General features: G+C 43.1%; 2 protein-coding genes across 4 annotated transcripts in view; one reads left to right on the forward strand and one right to left on the reverse strand.

Annotated features, from left to right (window-relative positions):
- Positions 1–4,424, forward strand: part of reps1 (RALBP1 associated Eps domain containing 1) — a 26,307-nt gene extending 21,883 nt beyond the window's left edge. For all 3 annotated transcript variants that reach the window (XM_080791618.1, XM_080791620.1, XM_080791619.1), the window contains one exon: positions 612–4,424. In XM_080791618.1, coding sequence (XP_080647744.1) covers positions 612–680 — 69 coding nt within the window. In that variant the 3' untranslated portion in view covers positions 681–4,424. The remainder of the gene's footprint in view (positions 1–611) is intronic.
- Positions 4,039–15,420, reverse strand: clu (clusterin). Its single transcript, XM_080791621.1, has 10 exons — positions 15,287–15,420; positions 11,160–11,322; positions 10,285–10,433; positions 9,873–10,043; positions 8,621–8,791; positions 7,820–8,051; positions 7,171–7,311; positions 6,381–6,607; positions 5,781–5,965; positions 4,039–4,907 (listed from the first exon to the last, which is right to left on the reverse strand). Exons 2-10 carry the CDS (start codon positions 11,272–11,274, stop codon positions 4,895–4,897), a joined length of 1,404 nt encoding a protein of 467 aa, XP_080647747.1. The 5' UTR covers positions 11,275–11,322; positions 15,287–15,420; the 3' UTR covers positions 4,039–4,894.
- Between the last annotated feature and the right edge of the window lie 9,627 nt (positions 15,421–25,047).

Here is a 25,047-nt window from a genome sequence, read left to right on the forward strand (position 1 = left end):
CCTCTTTCTACTTTCCCAACTATCTCGGCACGGAAACATGCTTCGACACATTATCCCTTTAGCAAGCAAGCGATTGTGCAGGCAATTCATATTGTACTGAGTGAGTTAATTCTAATCAGAACCCATTTATTCATTGAAGGTTACCATTACCATGATATTATAACAGAAAAACAGATACTAGATGTGCTCCTTTGGTCCAATTTAAGGATTTCTCAATGGAATGAGTAAAATATTTAATTTGTACCCCCTTCCTACCCTGTTGCTTCCATAAATCTATATGAAGTTGTAAATCAGGCTCTGTGTTGGAATAAGCTCTGTCGTGGAACCAGTGGAGGAATCAAGTTGAGCAATAAATAAGTTCATAGTTAAGTTGTAGATCAGCTATTTTTGGCGAAGAGAATTGGTGTAGCGGGGAAAAGGAAGGGACCAAGTATACAGCCCTGGGAGACCCAGGCCAAAAATGTATACAGAGTGTAAGTGGTTAAACCTCAGTAACTTTGTCAGGCAATTGGCCTGTGATCAGGGGAGGCAAGCCAGGCAGTGAAGGTGATATTGGTCATTACACACAATAGACTCATTAGTGCCAAACCATTTGTTATTGTCATTGTCAGGACCTGCTGGAGGAGAGGATATCCCTTGAGGTTCAACTGGAGCAGCTCAGACCTTTCTCCCATCTGTAACCTGTGTATGTTTTTGAAGACTGAAGCAAGTGCACGCAGGGGGGCTTCTTGTACCCTGCTTTTCTCTGGAGACTTGACCTGCCATGGCCGTACTGCTGAGACAGACACACACACACACACACACACACACACACACACACACACACACACACACACACACACACACACACACTATACGCATATCAATGGCAAGCAGTGTGAGCATACCATAGTCCAGTGGTTCTCAAAGTGGGGTCCAGGGACCCTCAGCGTACCTTGAGGGGATTCTATATGGACCCTTACAGGTCTGTAACTCGAGTCTACAGATGCAACCAAATTGGTCCATCTGTACACTCTGAGTTACGGGGGTCCTTGAAATGAAATGGTTTGAGAACCACTGCTGGAGTCTTACCACTGCTGTAGTCCTACCAGGGAGAGTGTGGTGGGGCAGGTGGATGTTACATACTCTGGCACTTTTTTGTTTTCCTTAAGAAATGCAAGCAGTTTGGACCACGGGCTGACTGTGATGCAGTCGGGAGTGTTTTAAGACCGCCATCCCAACGCTACTGTGGTCTGAGCCGGCCCACACTGCTGCTGTTTGAAGACTGAAAAAGAGAGGCATAGAGATTGTGTTATGTGTTATGCGTGCATCTGTGACTGTGCCTATGTCCCTGTCTGTTGGTGTGTGTGTGTGTGTGTGTGTGTGTGTGTGTGTCTTCCCCTCCATTTCTTCTTGTGTACATGATTTTGTGAGCGGTTGGTGTGTGCGTGTGTGTAAACGGTATAAGACAGGTGACATTTACATAGACGGCACGTAATGGAACGAGTGTCCTCTCCTTCTGTCTTCATTCTGTTCAGTAGTAATGTTAGTGTTTGGAATTGGTCCGTTTAGATTGACTGAACCTCCTAACGAGTGACTGAACGTAGTAGCTCATGCTCTCTACCTGGCCAATTTTCACTACCACCAACAACTAAACAGATCTTCCAGCTTTTCTTGACAATTTGAACACAACTCGAGGATCAAACATTTGTCCGTAACACCCTGGCGTTCCTACCATGGGCGTGTCATTATAGACGAACATTTCCTCCCCAAAAATCAGAAATGTTCAAAAAAATGGCAACTGTACAAGCTCATGAGCAATGCAATGCTTTGTGATGTTGTAGATCTGCTATTGCAAATTGCTAAAGTTATTTAGCACCAGATTTCCTATTTTACGAACTTTGTACTTTCATTCGTCTAGTCCATTGAGAAGCAGAGAAACCCACCATTTCCACTGTTCCTGGCTTTAATCTTGTACTGACAGACTTCAAGACACTAGATCAGTGGTCTTCAACAGGGGCTCCGGGACCCTTAGGCAGTCCTCGGAGGTACTACAGTGGGTCTATCAAATCTTTGTGATAGGATATTTGTTTTTTACATTAACCACTTGAATCCTAGGATCTCTATTCAACCGAAAATAGCAGATTTACAAGCTCACAACGCAAGGTGTTGTGCACATGTAAATCTATTTTTGGCAAAGATGTTTGGTGTAGGGGGAAAAAGAGCAAAGTGTTGAAGTTTTTAGTGGTTTAATGTCTGAAATTAACACACATCAGTTTACACAACTCTGATGATAGTCATTGAAGCTTCAAGCTACCTATGAAATATATGAAAAGGTTTAATCTGCAACATGATTGTATGCAATGTAGTTGGGGTCCCTGCTTCATCTCTCAGCTAAGGGATCCTTGGGCTGAGAAACATTGAAGACCCCTGCACTAAACAGACATGATCAGACAGTCCAGCTAGCAGGTTACAGAGCTACAATACATTTGAACACTTTTGTTTTTCAAAGGGGTAATTGGCACTATGCAAGGACAATTCTATTTCCCCAATAACAATTATATTCACACATAACCTTTTCTACTATCACAGTAGAAACATGTGGAACAGTATATGCTTTGGTTTTGTGCATCCTTCCGAAACAGTATCTGTATCCGTTACTAAGTTACCCTTACGTCCTGACGTGCGGTCAGCACAGCCAGCCCTGACACAAGGAGGTGGGAACGGCTTTAAATGAACTCTGAACTATGTTTCAGGGGTGGGGTAAGCCTAATGCTCAAGTTATGCCCCATCGTACGATGGTGTATAAATCGGGCATAATCTGCCAGTCTTGGCTCTCTCTTGATGCCTGTCAAAAATCCCCCTCATTGGACCTTGGATGAAGCCTGCAGACCTACCAAATGGACACCAGTCAACTGAAGCGGAGACCTGAATGACCCTACTGCACTTTGAATTTTGAACCCCAGTTGACCCCCTCCCTGTCTCCTTTCATGTCTGTCCTCCTTTCTCCTGGTGTTGTGTTAACCCACACATCATCATCCCCTGTCTCCTGTATTCAGCAAATGGTTGCTTTAAGAAGGAAGAAAAATAACGTGAACCACTAGAAGTTTTTGTTTTTAATTTGCATAGTATAACTTGAGAACTAGTTTGAAGAGGTTTTTGTGCCGCTTACCTTTAAAATGATCTCTTATCGCTGTCCCCTTTTGTATCTTCATTGTATATTCTTCTATGTTTCTGGAGGTTCCTGTTTGTGGTTTTGTTCTTTGGAAGAACCTTATCCTCGATAAGCCTTACTTTCCCCCAATCGGCATTCAGGTTTCCATGGTGACTGACTGACCTCTTTCTTCCTCATTGTTGTACCAAGGCTCGCCTTCTTTTTCTGCTGTCCAGAATGATGGTGTAAGTGTGTGTGCGTACGTGTGCGTGTGTGTGTGTGTGTGTGTGTGTGTGTGCGTGTGTGTGTGTGTGTGTCTGTGTGTGTTGGATTGTTTTCAGACCTGGAGGAAATACTGTTCATATCCCCTTTAAATCCTTCCGTTTTTGATTGATTGATCTTTCCTGGCACAGTGCAACCTATGAAATCATCCCCAGTCCCCAACTACATACCACACCCATATGGCAATCCAGGTAGGCAGAAGCAATCAATCAAAATGGTGTGTTTGATGGGAGATTGACTATTGTTTGCTGCCAGGTCTGTGTTGTATATTGTATGATACACACTTTTGAACTCATATGTAAATTTGCATTAATTGCTGACTAACGGCGAAAGAATATTCTATTTAATTCCTTCTCTCTTGGCTGTGGGATCCTAGATGTTTAACTGCATGGATGTATCTCTGCAGAGTCAACTAGCAGCTGTGTGATTTTTACACAAAAATAAAAAACGGCACAATATTTTAAATGCGCTCTCTGAACAGTTTTTCCTTTATTGGGAGTTTGAGGAGCAGCTGCCTTTGTTCATCAGTATTTATGATTTGAAATAATTATGCAGTGAGTGAAACATAGATGTGTAGAGGTACTAGTTTCTATTTGTTAACAGATCACACACACACACAGGCATAGGTTTGAGCAGGATTTAATCACTATGCATTGTTTCGTTGCTCGACTGTACTCCATACAGAAGGATTCAAAGCAATGCTGACTAAACAATTACAGAAATGTCTTCTATATTAGAGCAAATGCTAACTCAACCTTTTAGTCTCTAAAACGGCACGCTAATTTTACATCACATTAATACATGTCAAAGAGAAATGCTCAATTTACTACTTACACAGATGTGTGATCAACAAAAGTGTTAACTACAATAGTTTACTTTCCCGTTTGCATCTTTGCAACAAGACCATTTTACTCCATTCACAACTAATGGTTTTGTTGTCAAAGATGATTTTAGGGAACTCTGGTACACAAGCTGATTCTATTTTCCCATTGGAGACCTCACAAAGACATGAATCAGGATGAGGATTTAGTATGAATTTCCCTGATTTATTGTTCTAGAATGGTCACCTAAACCTAAAGGATCTTTATTTTATCTACAAAGGGTCAATGTGATTAGCTGAACCACATGAGGTCTCAATGTCAAGTAGGACTACATATTTAATCTTTCAGCAGGTCAAAGTGTAACAAATTGAAAATTTGTAGCTGAAATGTGTGTCTTTTTGTGTGTCATTTTTGCAAAGACTGTTGGACCATACAGTAGAACTGAGAGACCGTCCAGTATCTAGGTGAGCTCTGGTTAACAATTTCCAACAGAATCCCAGGATTTGCTGCAGGAGTTTCATGGTGTGCTGTGGGTTTTAAGGGTTTGCACAGGGCGTTCAGGTGGGTTTAGGCGTTGTTCAGTTGTACTTTACTCAGACTTGGATTAATCCGAGACATTCTATTGTCAGCAGGCTGTGGAGAAGGCTATCTGCTGGCTTTACTTGACCACTCTACAGAGGGGGAGAAAAAAGGAAATTTAATGAATTAGATTTTTATATTCATACAGTACACACACAGTGATCTTCTTTATTTATCTGGCGAGTGTCCAAGGCTTTGTCCAACTACAACAAATAATGACGCTGTCTTAGCTGTAACTGTCTCTACAACACTGTCCTAAAATAGCATAATCTTCTCAGTCACTTAAACAATCACAGTGGTGTACACGTTCTCTCAAAGATAAGCAAATGTGCCTTGCTGCCTTCCTTATCTTTTCTTGTTTCTTCATTCAACTGCTGTTGAACCAGTCTTCAAATGTATCATAGCAGTAAAAGAACTCCAATCACCAAACCAAGTTAAAAGCTCTCTTATTAAAACATAGTAGATGCCATATCCATTGTAATAGCATTGTTGTAAGACCTGATCCTTCCATGTTGACAATTGTGAGTTGTTCTTGATAGAAACAGTAGCGGAAATGCCCCCAAAAATGGCATACGATGATTTAGTAACAGAAAAGGTTTGCTACTCTCAACTGACATGCAAGAGGGTATGCGCATGCATAAAGTGAATGGCAGATCGAGTGGCAAACTGAGTGACAAAGTTAATGTTGTTTAAAGTCATTTAATGCAATCAAATATAACTTTTCTATTTGGATGAATGGGCTGTTAAGGCCAGAAAGTAGTTTTTTGCCACTCAGTAGGCATTCCTGCATAACTTCCGGGTATGATGATGTCACGTGCATACCCTCTATCACGGATAAAACACGTCTGAAATGTAACTAATGCCTCATGCCTGATCTATACTTTGTTGAGCACACCGAAGCCCATCCGAGTATAAGTGAGGCTTAACGTCGCATCAGATTGTCTCCCTCCCAGAGGGACACTCACATGGAGGTCTCTTTGTAGCGGTCGAGAGCCTCCTGGGCCACCACCTCGGAGAACTTTGGGTCGGACCAGGGGATGTCACCAGGCACGGTGATGGTCATGGGAGGTGAGTCAAAGATCTTCACCGACACATTGGTCTCCTCTGGAGTCTGCCCCTCGCCTTTCTTCTCTGTGTCCCTGGAAAGAACCTGCATGCGGAAGAGAGACGTTTAGTTATTCAGCCATGTCTGTCAAGTAACTGATCTCGGCTCATGTTTTTTGGTCATGGTTAATTTTATATTAGACCAGAGCAAATATGGTGCTGAGACTAATTAACAAGATTGTTCAATAAATGTAATTTGTTTTCAGGGACAGGGAGACTAGTTCAACTCCAAGCTAGGAAGACGGCAAATGAGAGAGGCTGACCCACACATGGAAGGCCTGCCAGGTGGCCGTCCAACAGGCAAACTCACCAACCTAGGCAGACGCCTAGGTAGACTATTTAAGTACTCTCACACACTGCATTGTAATCCATCCAATAAAAATGCCCTTTAAAACAACATCAATGTGGGTTGTACATAGTTTAGCATCAATTATATGCGGGCAGAGTGACAGTCTGCATACCGTCTCAATGTGCAACATGCCATCTTTGGTCTTGGTGCTGTTGGCCAATGCTGACACCCAGCCAAACTGCCTGTTGAACAGGTCCAGGATGGAGGAGGTGTTGAGCATCTCCTCCTCGAACCTCCTCAACATGGTGGTGTACTCCTGGGTGAAGCGCTCAGCCATGGCCAGGGCCTCCTCCAGCTGCTCCTTCAGGGGCCCCTCCAGGGGGTTCCTGCCTGAACAGTCTGGGGTTAAGAGACACAATAGAAATATCGATTGAATAGTTTATTAGACAGAATGTATAAACAGCAACAGAGTACAGTCAAACACTCAGTCCAAAAGAGTGATAGCACCAAAGAAACTCCTTGCGATCTGACTGAACTAGTTCTGACATAGGAAAGAGCACTTTGGCTTTAAAGAATCATTTGTAAAAGATTGTTTTAAACAAATAATACATTACACTGTCTCCGTTGTGCATCTTTCCTGCTCTCCAGTTTGCTCATAACATTAGGCAGTGTTATCACTAAGGCGCTCTGCTCCGCTGCGGTGTTTATATCATGTCTATGGTTTAGACTAGTGTGGTCTGGGCATTGTAGACTTCCGCCGTGCCTGTGTCATAGCTTAGGAGGCAGCCAATCATGACTAGGTTGCTACTATGCAATTGGCTGGCGGCGATTAGGCGGCTCCCATTGGCTTAGGCAGCATGGAGGCGACTCCCATTGATGACTAGGTCACTTACTTTTCATGAGCTTTCATTAGTCAGGTTTCACCTGACAAATCAAGAAAATGCACAGGAAAATCATCGCACCAATATGTTGGATTTCTTTGCATTTCTGGCATTCATTGCGGAGCTTGATGCAGCCAGCTGAGTTGCGGCGGATCTCCCGGCACGTCATCTTGCCGCCGCCAAAAGGCCTGGTGATCACCACATCCTCGTTCACACTGCCGTCTGATATAAGACACACAAAAATGATTTCGTTTCAACCACATGAACACTGGCATCTGTATTTTGGGAATGTCAAAAAATATTTGGCAAACATAAAAGATCTACAACCAGATTTACAATATCTCCAATTACTATTATCCAAATTAACACCGAATTCTTAATCATTTTCCTTGTCTTTATGGGCACACTTGTGAAAGCTGCATGCTTTTATTGTGAAGGCAAAAGTTTCTGAATGCTCACAGCCTGCATATCTCTGCATGCTGATTGTAGCTGTAGCTGATCTACAAGCTCACAACGTGTCGCCGACGCAACACGTTGTTAGCATGTAGATCAGCCATTTTCAGCACGGAACACGTTTTGCGACGAACAATGAATCGGGCATCACTGCACTTCACTCGTGGGAGGGAGATGTCTTTTGTTGGCCCCATATGGACGCATTACCTCGTCGACGCAAAAATAACTAACTACGCTATTGGAAGCAAATTGGAAGAAAATCTGTTAGAAAACATACCTTCATTGGTGGGTGTTTCCATTTCTTCGTCCATATCCATCATTGAGCCAAACAGGTTCCTGGCCATGCCCATCATGGGGAAGAATAGGCTGTGGAAGCCAGACTGTGGCTCCTGCAGTGGGGAGCGGGCCACGCGGACAGGCCTATCCAGCCCCCACGGGCTCATGGGCAGGTGGAACGGGCCAGGGAACATGCCTGTAGGAGGGTGAATGGTCTGCATGTGGTTGAACACCTGAGAGAGACGATGGAAGACATCTTGTGAAGTTAATTCAGGCAGATCTACTGATATACTATGCAAGTCCACATGTCATACGCAGTTGTGGCAATCAGCTGATCATTTGGGAGTATACAGCTCACCTAAGGCTGCAATCTTCCCGAAAACTAGAGTTCTGAACAGGCCCACATTCAGGTCCATTCAAACTCTAGACGAAAGTTATTAGTGCTGCCGTGACCGGCAGCCGGCGAAACCGGCCCAAAAATTAAGGCCCGGCCCTACCTGGGCCCCTCATCAAACCCTGTACACTCAAGAGAATGTCCCCGCTACCACCCTTAGATCTCCATATACTGTACTGACCTGTTCTGACATTCCATATGTTGATCTGATCTCATCAAATCCTGTACACTCAAGACATGGCCAATACAGAATTAATTCTATGTTGATCCCCATGCCAAAGTGCCAGCGCTCGCCCAGCAATCTGCCGTCAACGAGGCGGATGCGTGCACGCAACCTCACCCTTTAGAGCGAAGTCGCTTCTCGCCCTCAGGTGTCTTTTATGTTTACTGTGCTGGAGTATCCAGTACCTTCATGCTGTCGAGGAAGATGCTGTCCACACTGTCAGCCACCACAGAGTATTTGTCCTCCAGGTTGTGGAACTGCTCTGTCTGTCTCTGGCCCTCTCTCTCCAACACGTCCATGTTCTCCCCGTTCACCCAGATAGAGAATGGAGATGTCCTGTTCAACACCTCCTCCAACTGGAGAGGGTAGGAGGTTAGGATGGGGCAGGAGATGGGGCAAAGGAAGCAAGGAGATACGGTAAGTATGTACGCAGTTATTATTTTTTTGTGCAGTACATTCACATTACATTCACACACAGCGGAGGCAACCTTGCAAGGTACCACCTGCACCGAGAGCAGTTTAGGGATCAGTGTCTTGCTCAAGGACACTATGACACAAAGCCAGGAAGAGCCAACGAACTGGGAACATTCCGGTCCTCAAGCGGCTGTACCTCCTGGGCCACAGCTATATAATCATCTTTTGCTGTGCTACATATGTTGCAAACATAACACTATAAAATAACACTGCCTGTGCCGTGTTAGCTTTATTTTGTGTGCAGGAAATAGAGCATTCCATTCCATTGAGGCCACAGTGCAGAAAGATCAAGATAATAAGAATAAAGCCTCTTATGTGGTATAAGTAAGCCAAGGTGTTGGTGAAGAAAAGATAAAGGCAGCTCTGTCTAATTAGAGCCCAACCGATGCCACATTTTTGGTATGCTGATCCTGATTTTGGAGAGTCCTAGCCCACTGATTATTGATGTTTGATTAACTTTTATTGTCTCCACCGGGCCAAAGGCATGGGGAGTATGTTTTGCACCATTGGCTTGATCGCAGCCATACTCTGCGCACACACTCCCTGAAAGCAACAGCTGTACCTCTGCCCCAAGGTTTTCACATTGTCCTCTTATAGCGCCACCAGGAGGCCGCTTTGTGCAAAACAATTCTTTGGACAGTACACCTACATATTTTGTCCAAACATCATGCAAATTGGTACACAGTCTCTCTAGAGCCATTCAACGAAACGGGTCTTTCAGATTTTTCAGACTCCATCCTGATTGGCTAAGATTGGCTACCAAAATCTTCTCACTTGTACTGGTTTCCCCCCCCCCCCCCCCCCCTCCCCCCACTGCAATTGCAATTGTTGTCCTGCTTTGTTTATAGTCTGGTTATGTTTAAAAAATACTTGGAAAGAGAAAGAAAGTTTAGTTAGGGTTACAATTAAGAACACATCCAGAGTATGGTGCGTGCGTGTGTTTGTGTTAATGGTTGTCCTGACCTGACGTCCCACCAGGCCAGCGCCACTGCTGCAGGTTCTGGAATAATATTTGATGCAGGTGTTCTTCAGGCAGGGCTTACACTCCTCCCATAGAGCCTGCATGGTCTCATTGCACACCTCCTCCTCCTGCTCCAGCTTGGACTCCATCTGCTGAGCCTTACGCATCGCCTCCTGCACAGAGGAGGACAGAGAGAAGGTAAGGTACCATGTCTGTTGCCTATTTGGATCTGATTGATTATATTTTTCTTATTTTAGTAAGCAAATAATAAGCCTGTATTTTGTCTTAAATTACAGATTTCATCTGCAAGTAACCATGTAATAAGTGGGATGATGTACAGCGAACCAGTCATTGTTGATTAGGTTTCTAACTAATCTCTCTTGTCTTGTCTCCTCTCCTCTCTCCTCCTTGTACCTCTTTCATTATCTTGGTCTTCTCCAGGTCTTCGAGGAACTTCTTGTGGTCATCAGAGGACTTCTCCATGACGTTCTTCATCTCCTTCACTCCATTGATGGCGTTCTCTATCTGCTTGTCCAGATACTTCACACCCAGCTCAGAGATCTCTGCGGGGAAAGAAATGGGAATACACGGTAGGTTATGTGCTGCGTGTGTGTGGGACTGTGTGGCATTGTTTGTAATAGTGTCACATATAGTGTCTGGATAATGCTGGATAAACCATGACCGAGACAAATAAACCATCTATCTAGTGTCCTCGTGACAGATTTCAATAGATGGAGAACATGCAGAGCTAAACTCACTAATATCCTGGTTGCCTGTATTTCCCAGTCACCCGTTATCCCTAAACCAGTGGTTCCCAACCCTGGTCCATTGGGGACCTCTCAGGTGCCACTGGTTTTGTGCACATCTTACAAGTTTTCCAAATCGCACTATAGTTAACCCATTAAGACCTGAGACCAGATTCTACAAATGTCAGGGGTTCTAAAACTTCATGTCAAGGACTCCCAGAATGTATTTGGCCACAGACCCCCCCCCCCCCCCCCCCCCATCTCAGAATATTCTGTTCTAAGGACCTCCAGAAGCAAAGTTTTGAGGTCAAATGTTCGCTATGAAAGAATATTTATTCAAAGATTTGTGCCATATTTTCAAGATTTTTCAAAAATAGCAGATCTACAAGCTCATAACGTGGCACCAAGTGCTGCACTATGAGCTTATAGATCTGCTATTTATAGTGGTTAAAGTGATTAAAAGCTATGGTGACACAGATGCATTTCAGGTATTAATGGATACATTATACACTTCCATATTTTACCGCGTGCCCGAGAACTTACGGTTGAGGTCTTCTTTAGAGGGAGGCAGGATGCAGTTGACGGAGGCCAGGGTCAGGGCCACCACAGCCAGAGACTTCATTGTCTTCCTCCTCATCATCATCATCATCATCAGCATCCTCTCTGACTAGATTGGGGCCAGCAGGCAATGCAGATGAATGGAAAGCTGAGAAACACGGAGACGTAAGTAATTCGCGAATGCAATTGCCTATACGTGCATGTGCATTCGCATTCATGTGGCACACTTGCCCACAAACCATCGCCCTTTAATAATAGAGATGCACGATATTGAAATCATGACCGATATCCGATCGATCGCCGTATATTTATATTGAACTCATTGAGGAGAATTATTTTTAGACCAATTTGATAGTGATATATGGCATTTTTATGCCCCATATGGCCATTTTGATATGCTACCGATTATGCATCTCTACCCATTAAGGTTGTGTAATTATACATGTGTAGAAATATATAATAAGGTTTGCCACAAAGAGAGATGACCCAAGCTGGACACACACACACACACACACACACACACTTAAAAGAAAACAGTATGGCAGGAAACAAAGCAAAGACTTTAGGTCGGTCTGGCCTTCATACTGGGACGGTATCAGGATTGGTTTTCAGAGCAGTGGGCGTACACCATAGGTTTGTTTTCTCTGCCGTCAAAGCCTTAATTTATATTTCTCCAGATGTATTAGCAGGTGCAGATCTCTCATCGTCTTGCTATGAGAGTGAGCTCATCCCTTTCAACCTATTGACCTTGGTGTTATTGTAATGTCTCCACTGGAGGGGGTGTGAATAGCATCCATGATAAACCCTGCAGAGCTATGCAGTAACTCATAACCATATTCTCATCTCTGCTGCACACTGCAGTTCAATTCATATAGTGCCATGTTTGCACAAACTTAAAAATCCTGATGTACTCCTTTCTGTTTTTTATATAGTTATACTTTGTCATTTTTGTTTTTATTTTTTGACAGGACAGAAGAGAGAGGGAGAGGGAGAGAGTGGGAGTTTTACAAGCCCCATAAATTCAAACACATGATTTACAAAACTATGCTTGTGTTGTGCTTGTGCAACTCTGCATTGCACAAATTAACAAATAACACCAGATGGGCCCTTGAATTTCTCTGCAGCCTATACCCTCCTGGATTTAATATTTGGGAAGTGGTGTAAAGGCAGACAGAACAAAATAGTGATATATATATATATATATATATATATATATATATATATATATATATATATATACACAGGATATCATCTGACAGATTAGATCACATTCTGTCCTGTGGAATGGAATGGAGATATCTGCTTGTCATGGAACTCTCTCTCTCTCTCTCTCTCTCTGTCTCTGTCTCTGTCTCTGTGTCTCTCTCTCTCTCTCTCTCTCTCTCTCTCTCTCTCTCTCTCTCTCTCTCTCTCTCTCTCTCTCTCTCTCTCTCTCTCTCTCTCTTTGTGACTTGCAAATTGCAATCTCTGTTGATTATTTCTACCTCATAAATGAATCCCCTAGAAGTCTAGATGCATGGGATCTCAAAATGTGTAAGCCTTGCAACTTATGTGACCAAAGACAGTGGCTCAATATGTATTAATAGCATTTTGATAACCTGCACCCTCCCACTGCACACTGTCCCAGTTTCCAATGCCCCATTTTAAGCTGTTTAGAAAATGTAATTGTAATGTAATCTCATACATGTTTGTGTAGCTTATGTTGTGAAAAATACTCCCTGTGCTAAAACAGTGTTCAGTTGGTTCAAAATGGCATTAGCCACTTAATCACTCTACTGTCCTTGCTGTCAAAACAAGCCTCCTCTTTCTGTACGGACCAGGCCAGTGTCTTTCCGCTGTCCCAGCGCCAGTGGAACTCAACTCATGCTGTGCAGGAAGAAAATGTCCCAATTCTGTCCTAAATGGCTTGTGGTTCAAGGATGATGCATTGGCTGTACAATGAGGTTAGCTCCCGTGTGACAGTTAACTGGTGAACTGTAACATGCAGTGTAAATTTAGGAGCAACCCTTAGGAGGATTCACAAAACGTTTTCTTCATTGCCCTTTTATTGTGCTAATACAGAATGGGTGGAAGAGAGGGCAGGAGTTATAGTCAACTTGGAGGACAAAGAGAAAGAGTTTACTTAAGAGTGCAAAGAATGAAGAACTACTGAGAGAGAGCAGGGGGTGACAATGACTCGCGTATTTTCAGCTAAATAAAGTACGCCTACTCACTTTTCAATCAATCAATTCTTCTTTCCGCATCCGTTCTCAATTTCTCTTTTTGTGGACAGTCATGCCAACAAAGCATCTTTAAAATGTATATTAGCTGACAGATACAGCAAGGGAGAGATAGATAGAAACCAGCACAGAGACAGAGATGGACAGAGGCATAGACAGAATGGTACAGTTGGTATTGGCTGTTTGTGTAATTCCAGCAGCAGGGGTCTTGGTTACACAAGGAAAAGAATGCTAGCATTTCCCTGCCATAACCAGGCAACACTGTTCCAATCCAGATGTTGACCATGTGCAATTGTGCACGTGCAAGAACCAAAAACTGTGAGTTTGGTTTTGACTGACAAGTTGACAACATTTAAAGCAAAACTCAGGTCTCATTTAATGTTCAATTGCTAGCAATTTAAATAACAATAATAGTTATAATAATGATTGAAACACAGCTACATTTTAAAGATGCCTCTTCTGTGGGCTATGGTACAGAAACTACAGATGTCTCAGAGCACTGGCTTAAAAGTCTACCATATCCGGCATTTATGATTTAAGTCTGACACTGGGGTTAGCTGGTAGCTGGTTCACAAAGACTCCTAGAGCTCTAAAGTAGGACATCCACTCCACAGGGTGCTTGACCTTGGCATATTAGAGCGGATTTCTTCTGTGTTAAAGCCTTTCTGATGGAGCAAAATATTGTTATGTAAGGATCAGAGACCTGTGACATTGAATTGATTTCTCTCTTCTACACAATCGGCTGGAGTCAGGGTTAATTTTACTCAGGGATTGCAATAGACTAAACACTAGCACTGTAACTGATTCATATATTTGATATTGCTTCTTTGTCTTAGTTTTTTCGACTATTTCCCGTTAGGGGGTCGCCAGCGGATCATCCTTTTCCATATCTTCCTGTCCTCTGGAAGAGGATGCCAATAATTGAGTCTCAAGACAGACTACCAATAGATCTGGCTTGATTGTCTACCAATAATCAATACTGAACTTTGTGACCAGACAAAACAACAATTTGCTTGTAATAACTCTTAATCACACTGAAAAATGTGTGTTGTGTAAATACCGGTAGTTCAAATCTGTAATGGCATATCAATTGCTTCACAATGAGAGATGATGTTGGCTCATGAAATGCATAAAAGATAATCCCTATTTCACCGTTTTAAACTAGAAACTATATCATTAAGAAATCACACGGTCTGTCTATATAAATCAAGCTGCAATTCAGTCACTGTTATTGAAGTAGCTGCAGAAAGGAATATGACTGAATTATATATTGCATTGCACAAACAATTGTGTGCTTTAAGAAGAAAGATCTGTATAAACATGCAAATCTTAAACTTCTTCCCTGTGCTGTGCTGTGCTAATTAAGTTCTTCAATGGTCTGTGAAGAAATGATACTCAATGTTTTTAACATTAAGTCTCAAATACGTGTGTTTAAAACCAAAATTGCAGCGACGTATCCCTTTAATGTTTAATCCAGTTGTTGTGGTCCTGACCACTGGGCTGCACCCACACCCATGAGTAAGCAATAATAACAGCTGTCACGCACAGACATGAGGTCAGTGTTTGCGCACTAGCAAAAAAATGTTTACATCATTGAGAAATAATTCAAACTGCAGTTCACAGCACAATAACTGAGCGCACATCTATTCTATTCTATTGTGCACTGTTGAATTCCATTAAAAACTACTCTACTCGTTTAGAGTAATGTTTAAATTTATTTGTAAAAACGCACAGATGCAATTGCATTATTTTCACTATCTAGGCTAGAAAAACAAGAAAACAAGCTGTGCACTGCCCGCTGTGCACTCGCAATGAAGAACATTAAGGTTAATGTCAACATCCTCACACATCAACATGAAAAAGACCGCAACTATCCTCCACAAACGCACTCACCTCTCCAAGGTCCGTGTTCCTTCTCCACGGTGGGTGGACGCGCTGTTTGCTTGTCTCCCGCTAGGGTTTTTATAGTTGCGGTGCGGGTGGGGGGCGGTGTGAGTCACTGTGAGAATGACACCGCTGTGCTGCTGGAGCAGGATGGAGGACTTTTCCAGAAGTTGTGTAATTTATGGCTCAGAGTCAGCGGTCAAGGCTGCAGGGCTGCGGCACGTCCACCAGAGGGCAGGTGCGGCCTTTGTTTGGCTCGTGAATAGGTTTATAGCCAGGTAAACCCCCCCCTCCTCTCTCGACTCTCTCTCTGTGTCTCAGATGTCTCGGTGTAGTTGGCAGATGACCTGTTTGGCTGTTTCCACCTCATTTTATCTGTCCTCTCATGCCGGCCCTGCATGGTGATAGCTTCTCTTGATGAAGAGGCTATTTTCACTCAATCTGTACATATAGTATTTCCTTTGTTCTAGATCAGTCAGTTAAGGTATTCTGTTGAGGGACAAAAGGCATTCCAATTTGCTATGGGTTTTTGTTGATTCTTTCCAAGTTTCCATTGTGTGATAGTTTTCTTATTGGTTTCTCATTTGGTCTGGTGACTGCTTTTGTTTGGCTTGGAGTCCCTGAACTGCAATCATAATATTTAAATACTCTCTTTTGAAATTTGATGATTAGTGGATCGATCTTGTCTCACCAGGTTGAAGACATGGCCGAGACTATGTTTTGCAACCTCTGTCTGTCAGTCTTTTTGAGCAGCTAATCTCTGGAACTGTTGGCCCGGTCTATATGCTATCAAACAGGATGCGTTATTTGGTGTTTTCCATTTGGATACAGAGAGAGGATTTGTATAACTCTGCATGTGTAGGATAAGTCTAAAAGAAAAACAATACCAGCACTCACGTAGTATCCTGGAAGGATTAAAGCTTTATTTTGTTTCCCCCCAGCAGCAAACAACAGTAAGGCCGTTTCGGCCCGAGAGAGATTTACGCTGAAGAAGGCTCTCTTACTTCCTTACTGTTGTTTGCTACTGGGGGGAAATAAAATAAAGCTTTAATCCTTCCAGGATACAACGTGAGTGCTGGTATTATTTTCTTTAAGACTGTATCTTCCAGAACCGTGCACCCGTGACATTATGATGTGGAAATACTCAACCGAGTGCTTGCTTTTGCCTTCTTTAGGATAACCCACAATTTTTTCCCATTGTTTATTCTGGGTGCCTGCCATGCAGTGGTAGAAACTACAGGATTGTAACTACAGGATTGTCTACAGATTGTGAAACAGATTATTGGAGAACAGTTTGCTTTGACTAGAGGCATTTGGACTGCACAAACATGTAGTTTACCATAAAGTTGGTGAGTCAGTGTGTCTGTTTTTTTAGTTACATCATGTTTATAATTTATATACAAAAGCATGTGCAGTATGCATGCACTTAGACTCAGTATAAGGCTCTTGTAAAAAAAACTGAAGTCACAGTTGTACAGTAAGTATTAATACTGGATAAACAATTAAACATACAAAATCTTTGGGACGTCCCAAAGTAACAGCGGCAATGTAAATCTTTGCACGTATAGGTGTGTTCTCATAATGGCAAGTGTGTACTCGCATTGTTCACGTTTCTGGTATCAAGTGTGTGTGTGTGTGTGTGTGTGTGTGTGTGTGTGTGTGCGTGTGCGCGCGTGCGTAAGGAGTTTGTCTCACCACTGCCTGTCCTCTTCAGCTCCATCTCCTGCATGTGGATCTTACTGGGAGTCATCCGAATGGGCACTGGGTGGACGATGGCTGTGTCCTGAAGGACAGACGGATGAAGGTAGACCAGAGAGAGACACACAAGGTAAGACACAGACAGACAGACAGGGTGTTGGAAACATCCAAACAAAACCAAAAGGTTGAAGTCTTTCCAAGACTTCCCGCACATGCATTCAAGACTTACTGGAACAGTGCACCAGGACACCTGTTTTGTTGGCCCCTTCAACAAGACTTCTCACTCACACACACACACACACACACACACACACACACACACACACACACACACACACACACACACACACAAGCCCTTAATTACTGTTATTCAATGCTGGTGACTCAGTACAGCATCACTTTCTAGCCCATGCATGCATTCTGTACTCTGACCTTTCAATATTATGGCATGCATTTTAGCGTTTAATACTATGTATACTGTATTTTCCTGATTACATCACTACTACCTAACATTAACCAACAGTCATTGGAAAAGCCTTTCTCTCAGTGGAATTTCTCAAAGCACCACTTGGCTGGCCCTTAACTTGTCCCAACGACTGTGTTGGGTGGAAAGTGGAAACCGTTGTGTACAAAACTGTTACTTTTCAGGAAATGTAAAAAAGAACCTGTTATGTGTTCCAATGGATCCAATGTAGTTATTATTTAGTCACAAGCATGCAACAACATGAACATCTTTCAATGGTTCAATGTTTATAAAAGCCTGGCACCGTTTTGTTTGGATACATGTTTCCTTAGTCTTAGAGAACCACAATGGAAATAAGCCTTGGCGCTGTATTGTGTTTTTATCCCCTGTGTCTGCTCTATGTGTGAAAGTGCTTGTTATAATGTAGTATTATGAAGCAGGGCATTCATTTACAAAAACATAAAAAGTTGAAATACGGAAATAAGAGGTTTCTGCCCGGCGACAACGTTTTGTTCCTGCCTGGCTGGTGATCTTTGATAGGGTTAGGCTGAGGCCATGGGTGGACCTGGGTTGGCCATGGGTGGACCCATGGGTTGACCTGGGTTGGCCATGGGTGGACCCATGGGTTGACCTGGGTTGGCCATGGGTGGACCCATGGAATGCCAGACTGTTGGTGATCAAAGATGAACGTAATTAAATGAGCTCATGGAGTCCTTTACCTTTAGGTAGAGCAGGTCGTCCAATGATCCATGGGTCGGCGGTTCGAATCCCAGCTCCTGGGTTGACCTGGGTTGGCCATGGGTGGACCCATGGGTTGAACTGGGTTGGCCATGGGTTGACCTGGGTTGGCCATGGGTTGACCTGGGTTGAACTGGGTTGGCCATGGGTGGACCTGGGTTGGCCATGGGTGGACCATGGGTTGAACTGGGTTGGCCATGGGTGGACCTGGGTTGGCCATGGGTGGACCCATGTGTTGACCTGGGTTGGCCATGGGTGGACCCATGGGTTGAACTGGGTTGGCCATGGGTTGACCTGGGTTGGCCATGGGTTGACCTGGGTTGGCCATGGGTGGACCTGGGTTGGCCATGGGTGGACCATGGGTTGAACTGGGTTGGCCATGGGTGGACCTGGGTTGGCCATGGGTGGACCCATGGGTGGACCCATGGGTTGACCTGGGTTGGCCATGGGTGGACCCATGGGTTGAACTGGGTTGGCCATGGGTTGACCTGGGTTGGCCATGGGTGGACCCATGGGTTGGCCATGGGTGGACCTGGGTTGGCCATGGGTGGACCATGGGTTGTCCGTGGCCTGATATAAGGCACCGATCAACATGGGTATGGCTTTGGAACCCTTAAAATAAATAGGTGAGAATCAAATGGGTGTCACTCAATCAGTTAACACAATCACTGATTACCACTGATCAAAACATATTTTGCACAATTTATGTAATAAAACATTTAAACAATATCTTCTGCCAATCTACAAGTTCACAAAGCATCTAGCATTGTGAGCTTGTAGATTGGCTATTTTCGGGTAATGTAATGGGTAATAGGCTAATAGGCCTATTCCACTATGCACTAAATACAAATTTAAAGTAAAAAAATTGCAAAAATCCCATCTTTCCTTGTTTTCACATTTGAACAATAAAGTAGCCTATGGACAGAGGTTTCCTTATTTATATGTAGGATAGGCTTTAATTGGATCTACAGCTGCTTTAACTTTCCCTGTGTCCTGTGAAATAATGTAAGACCAAACTCTGGCCACTGGGTGGCAGGCAACTCATTCTTTTTTCCTCATATCTTGAAATCTACTTGGTCAGACTCAAACCCTGACGTCTAAAATTAAGTGAAACATCACATTTTAATAGCATTTTTTCTGAAAGAGTAAAAGAAAGAATATTAGTGAGGGACTGGAGACTTTAAGTGATATTTGTTTTAGCTGGACAGTTGAGGGAGTGACAGCAGGCTGTTTAGTTTAGTAGATTAGTACAGGTAGCACTAGCTATAGGAGTCGGACATAGGTAATTTCATCTGGGGGGAAATAAAGGTATACGTATACTGTAATAATATATATATATATATATATATATATATATATATATATATTCCTCTCAACCGAGTCCGGGGGATAAATTCAAGCAGGCCAACGGTTAAAATCTGCCCAATATCAGCAAGGACATTAAGGCGTATGACTCACACTCACAGTGGACCAGCTTTGTCATCAATGTCCTGCTGTACCACCACTGGTGAACACCTAGGAGGGAAGCGAGGTACAACAGCTCCCTGGTGCCCCATTGCCTCCAGTGTGCTACAACTGCTACGAGTGCTACACAACAGGCCCATGGCTCAGAGGGGGCAGACTACTTTGGGGTCTCCAAATTCCTGAGATGACTTTGGGTCCAGTTTTATTTGCCAAACTGCAGAAAAGAAGTGGAACTGTTTCTGTTGGTCCATCATTTAGGGCGGATAGGGGCGGAGTTGCACCATGCAGAAAGGCCATGCGGGGCACTCACATGGCACGCTGCAGCAGTACCGTGTGGGGGTTGACATTCTGGGCCCCTTCACTGTGACCAACCGTGGAACAGTATGGAGTATTTCAGTGGTTCTCAAAGTGGGGTCAGGGGACCACCAGGGGTCCTTGTGGGGATTCCAGGGAGAGCTCTGAGGCTGGGGTCTGCCAGAAGTGGGCCTATTATTCCTGAAGCACAGGCGACGATTTGCTTCATGGGCACAAGTGTGGGTGTTTGATCTGTAACAGAAGAAAGGAGTGTGCCATGAAGTATGGATTGGGCCATGTACTGTGCTGGTCGTAAACTCTCCAATGTGGTCTATAGAGTGCAGGGCCATAAGGTCTTTCTTGAATGACTACCAGTACCAACCTGTTTCATTTACTTACAGCACCATTGCTTTCACTAAAAGTGTAAATGCTGAACCTGAAGGAATGGCTTAGGGTTGACGACAGACTACAGCAACTTGCAATGGGCTTAAGATTCGCTACACCACCCTTTCTTCTAACCGTGTATTTGATCCTTTAAAAAAAAAAACAAGGACATGTGCGTGATGAGTGAGAAAAATAATAATTAGTTATGTTCTCTTTACATGTTCTCTTTCAAGCCCCCCTTTCCTCTCTGTGTCCCCTCTGCTTTGTGGTATTTTGTTAGTTTCACATTCTAAGGATAGTACTTTATCGAATCAAGCTGCTGTTTCAAAAATAAACAAATTGATGTCAGAAGTCACTCCAGGAGACGGTATGCTTAGCTTGGAGCATCTTGCAGTGTTTATCGCCATGTTGGTTTACACACTATGAGCACTCAGAGCCAATGACACACAGACACACTTGAGTAAACCTACAAAAGTACTTGCATCAAATATACCTACACCTGACCAAACGTCATTATTCAGACTGGTGTAAAGGGTAGTTTAAATAATAGTTCATAATAATTCATCAGTTAATGTATGTTTCTCGTTGTTTCATAGTATTCTGCAAAGTAAACTGCGGCTGTCGAATACATAGTTTTTTTGTATTTATTGTGCGAATAAACTAAACAATATTTACCTCTGAGATGTATAGTGAAATAGAAGGTATAAAAAAATCCAAAGTAAAAGTAACCCACACAAGTACAGTACTTGAGTAAATGTACTTATTGTAACTCTTAGAGAGTTTAATTGACACTCAAGATTTGTCAGTGTTCAGTGTATCCACCATGCAGCTGTAGTGAATTCAGTGGGCTTATAGCCAATGAAGTACAGCCCTTTGTCTCTGCTGCCAGTATGAGTTTCCATAGGGGACCGTGGATATCGCGCTCACACACACACTCTCACACACACATTGTATGCATTCCATTGGCTTTCTTCTAACAAAAGCCATGACAGCACAGGGTACCGTAATAACGATTCGTCCTACTATGACCTGCTGTGGCTGATGACCAGCATATGTACTGGCATTGTTCACGTTTCTGGTATCGTGTGTGTGTGTGTGTGTGTGTGTGTGTGTGTGTGTGTGTGTGTGTGTGTGTGTGTGTGTGTGTGTGTGTGTGTGTGTGTGTGTGTGTGTGTGTGTGTGTGTGTGTGTGTGTGTGTGTGTGCGGCACGCATGTACTTGTACAGTATGTGTGTCTGAGCATTGGTGTATGTATGCATGCACAACGCTGATTAGGAAACTAATAGGTTCTGTATTTGGAGTGGAATGCCAGACTGTTGGTGATCAAAGATGAACGTAATTAAATGAGCTCATGGAGTCCTTTACTTCCTCTGCCTCTGCAAGTCACTAATGAATGTCCTTTGTTCTTTTTAGTGTGCAGCAAGCATTCAGCCCCCAGTGTTACTGCAAAAATAGATCCACACAGGATGCATTCCTTTCACCTAGGTGCCCAACAATTATTCTACGGGCGACTGTGGCTCAGGAGGTAGAGCAGGTCGTCCAATGATCCATGGGTCGGCGGTTCGAATCCCAGCTCCCCCTGTCTACATGTCGAAGTGTCCTTGGGCAAGACATTGAACCCCAAATTGCTCCCGATGTGCTGGTTGGTACCTTGCAAGGCTTCCGCCGCAATCGGTGTATGAATGTGCGTGTGAATGGGTGTAATGCACTATGTAAAGCGCCTTAAATAAAGGCACTATATATAAATGCACCATTTACCATTTATTTACCATTCATTCTGCAGTTGGATGGTACTTCCATTTTGCTGCTGTCTGGCAGAAACCTCATAATATATTTCAACTTTTTACTGTACGTTGAGGTGTGTGTGTGTGTGTGTGTGTGTGTGTGTGGGGGGGGGTATTAACTTGCAACTGAATAAGAACTACATTGGATCCATTGGAACATGCAAATATATACAAGGTTTCCACCCGACGATTTACTGAAATAGTGTAGGAATAAGAAATGGCATCAGCACTATGTCATCTGCTAGTTAATTATGTTGGATGTATGTAGATAAGCTGAAAGATAACTTTTGGATAAAATTCCCTCAGTAGTAAAACCAGGTTTTGTCCATAACTAAATATTGTGTTTTGAGTGTAATTTCTTACATTTTTCCTCATGAATATATTTGCCTTCCATTAGTGACAGATGTATGTTCGCCTGATCCCATTCTGCTTTTCTGGGACATGCATTTAAAAAGTAATGATACTGTAGCTTTGATGCAGTATACATGGCTAATTGGGAACTGAACATGTTTGCACTGATTACTAGAGTATCCACATTTAAAAATCACTTGAATACCTTTAATTTAAACGACATACGTGGTCTGTTAAGTGCACCCGTGGCTTCCGCGTGCAGTTAGGGTTTGAGGTAGGATTAGTAGTGTCGGACTGTTAGGACATCGGATCAAAGGTATGCACCCTTAAGTTTAAACGATAGATATTGTGATTGTGAAATGAATCAATATCGAGCGACTGCATGGCCCATGTCTCACCTAAAATGATATGAGGAACTTGTTATTGTTGAACTGTACAGATGGTTGTACTTTTGATGTCGTTGAGGGGGTACTGTCAGCAGTGAAAACTAAGTACTGTAAATGGTACCAAAAACGTAGTCTCGTGTAGCCAGACGATCAGAAATCTCTGTCTGATGACATCTAATTTCAATGTGTAGTATGGGATGAAACTGAATGGAAAGAATTTGGAAATATAAAAAGTCTTTAGGTTGGAACAGTATCAGTATTGGTTTTCAAAGCAATAGGAGTAAGTTTGTTCTAGCCTCTACACTGAATTTAGACATAATTTATGGAGCATAAATTAGACATGAGTTGCGTTACTTTCACGCCCGCATATATACGTACATACGTATATATACACACACCGCACGTCCACTTCTATCGGTGAGTTCTTAGGTGACTGAATAGCCCTATAGCCTGGATTGCAGGCACAGTAGTACAGTATATGTGGTGGTACAGTAGTGGCAACAGTAACCGTTCCTCTTGATTCTCCTCTCCTGGTTGTCCTTTTCTTCTCCAGCATGTGGCTACCATCACAGCTGACAGCTGACGCCAGGTGTTATCCTCCACGCACGCACAGCCTCATTACAATAGTTTTGTATAGCCTCGTCACGGCTCAACTAACGAAAAGGGAAGTCTTCTGGTGTTGTATTACTTCTTGATGATTACACTCATTTCTCTTCCATGTCATGGCATCTTATTGAAGGCCAGAAAGGAAACGGGGAGCTGAAAATACACCACTAGTCAGCCAGCAGCATGACAAATAGCTGCTTAATCATTTTGGTAGGGGTGTGTGTGTTGTGTGTGTGTGTTGCAGCCACTATAAAGTACTGTACATTGCCAGACATTACCGTCTGATGGACCTGGTCTCAGACAAGATCAGAGGAGTACAAGACAACAAGAATGTATAAACACAGCACTGTAAAATAGACTGGTTTGATCACAATGACACACATGTCGATTCACTACTAAGATATTCCAAATACCCCAGATATTGTGTTCATCAATGAAATTAGAAAAACTGTCACTATATTTGAAATAGGCTGCCCATTTGATTTGTATATGGACACTTGTTTTACATCCAAACTTATGAAATATCAGCTTTTGGTGGAATTGGTATTATTAATGGTATTATGTCCTTGGGATATAACTGTCAACTTATTGTGCTTGTATTTGGAAGTCTGGGCGATGTTCATAAACTTGTGCTCAGGGGTCTGCAATTGGGTGGATTGCAAAAGACAAATGCAAAAATATTGGCTAAATACTGTTCTGTCTCAACTACTATGGGCAGTCTGTCTATCTGTAGAAGGCCTTGTTTCATTTATCCCTAGGTGGCTTTAAAAAAAAAATATATATATATATATATATATATATCCTGTCTAGTAGTGTCAAGTAATAGTATGTCATCAATGTGCTATCTTTTTTCTCTCCTCTGTGTGTTAAGCATGTGCAGCAGTTATATCTGGTTGGACCATATAATGTAACCTAATTCTGATCTGTGTTTGGGTCTATTGTATTGCGCCTCTTGTGCAGATCCAAATAAAAGCGTGTGTGTGTGTGTGTGTGTGTGTGTGTGTGTGTGTGTGTGTGCGCGTGTGTGTGTTAGAAATTGGTCCTCAACATTACAGGGAGCAGGCATACATTTATTTTTCCTGGGCTAGATAAGGATTAGCCTTGACATGTGCGTGCACCCGCGTGCCTTGTGTGCATTCATGCGTGTGTGTGTGTGTGTGTGTGTGTGTGTGTGTGTGTGTGTGTGTGCGTGTGCATGTGAGCTTGCATGCATGAGTATTAATAGTCTTCTTCAAGTGTGTGTGTGTGTGTGTGTGTGTGTAGAAACTATTTTCCCGTCTTGCAGGCCAAGGCCACATTTTCTCAAGGTGCCCAGTCTGCCATGTTCAAACATTTGTGAGCAATTAGCCTCAGCCACAAAGCCCACTTTCTACAAAACATGTCACCCCTCCCTCTCCCTCGCTCCATCTCTCCCCTCCTAACTCACTTTCCCTCCCTCCTTTTCTCCTTCCACTCCCCCTTGTCTTCTGTTACTCTATCTTCATTTCTTTGTCTTTGCATCTTTCTATCACTGCCTCCCTCCCTCTTCCCTTCTCTCTCTCTCTCTCTCTCTCACGCCCCGCCTTCAGCCATGTTTCCCCAAGCAGCACATGGTTTCACTCT

Source organism: Protomyctophum bolini (assembly GCF_963924005.1).
Source record: "Protomyctophum bolini genome assembly, chromosome: 19".
NCBI lineage: Eukaryota > Metazoa > Chordata > Actinopteri > Myctophiformes > Myctophidae > Protomyctophum > Protomyctophum bolini.

Coding starts and splice junctions, on each gene's coding strand:
- clu (XM_080791621.1), bottom strand. CDS start 11,274: ATGCTGATGATGATGATGATGATGAGGAGGAAGACAATGAAGTCTCTG. Junction 8,792..9,872: donor CTGGCCTGGTGGGACGTCAG/GTCAGGACAACC, acceptor TACCCTCTCCAG/TTGGAGGAGGTGTTGAACAG. Junction 5,966..6,380: donor GCATGTTGCACATTGAGACG/GTATGCAGACTG, acceptor TTCCGCATGCAG/GTTCTTTCCAGGGACACAGA.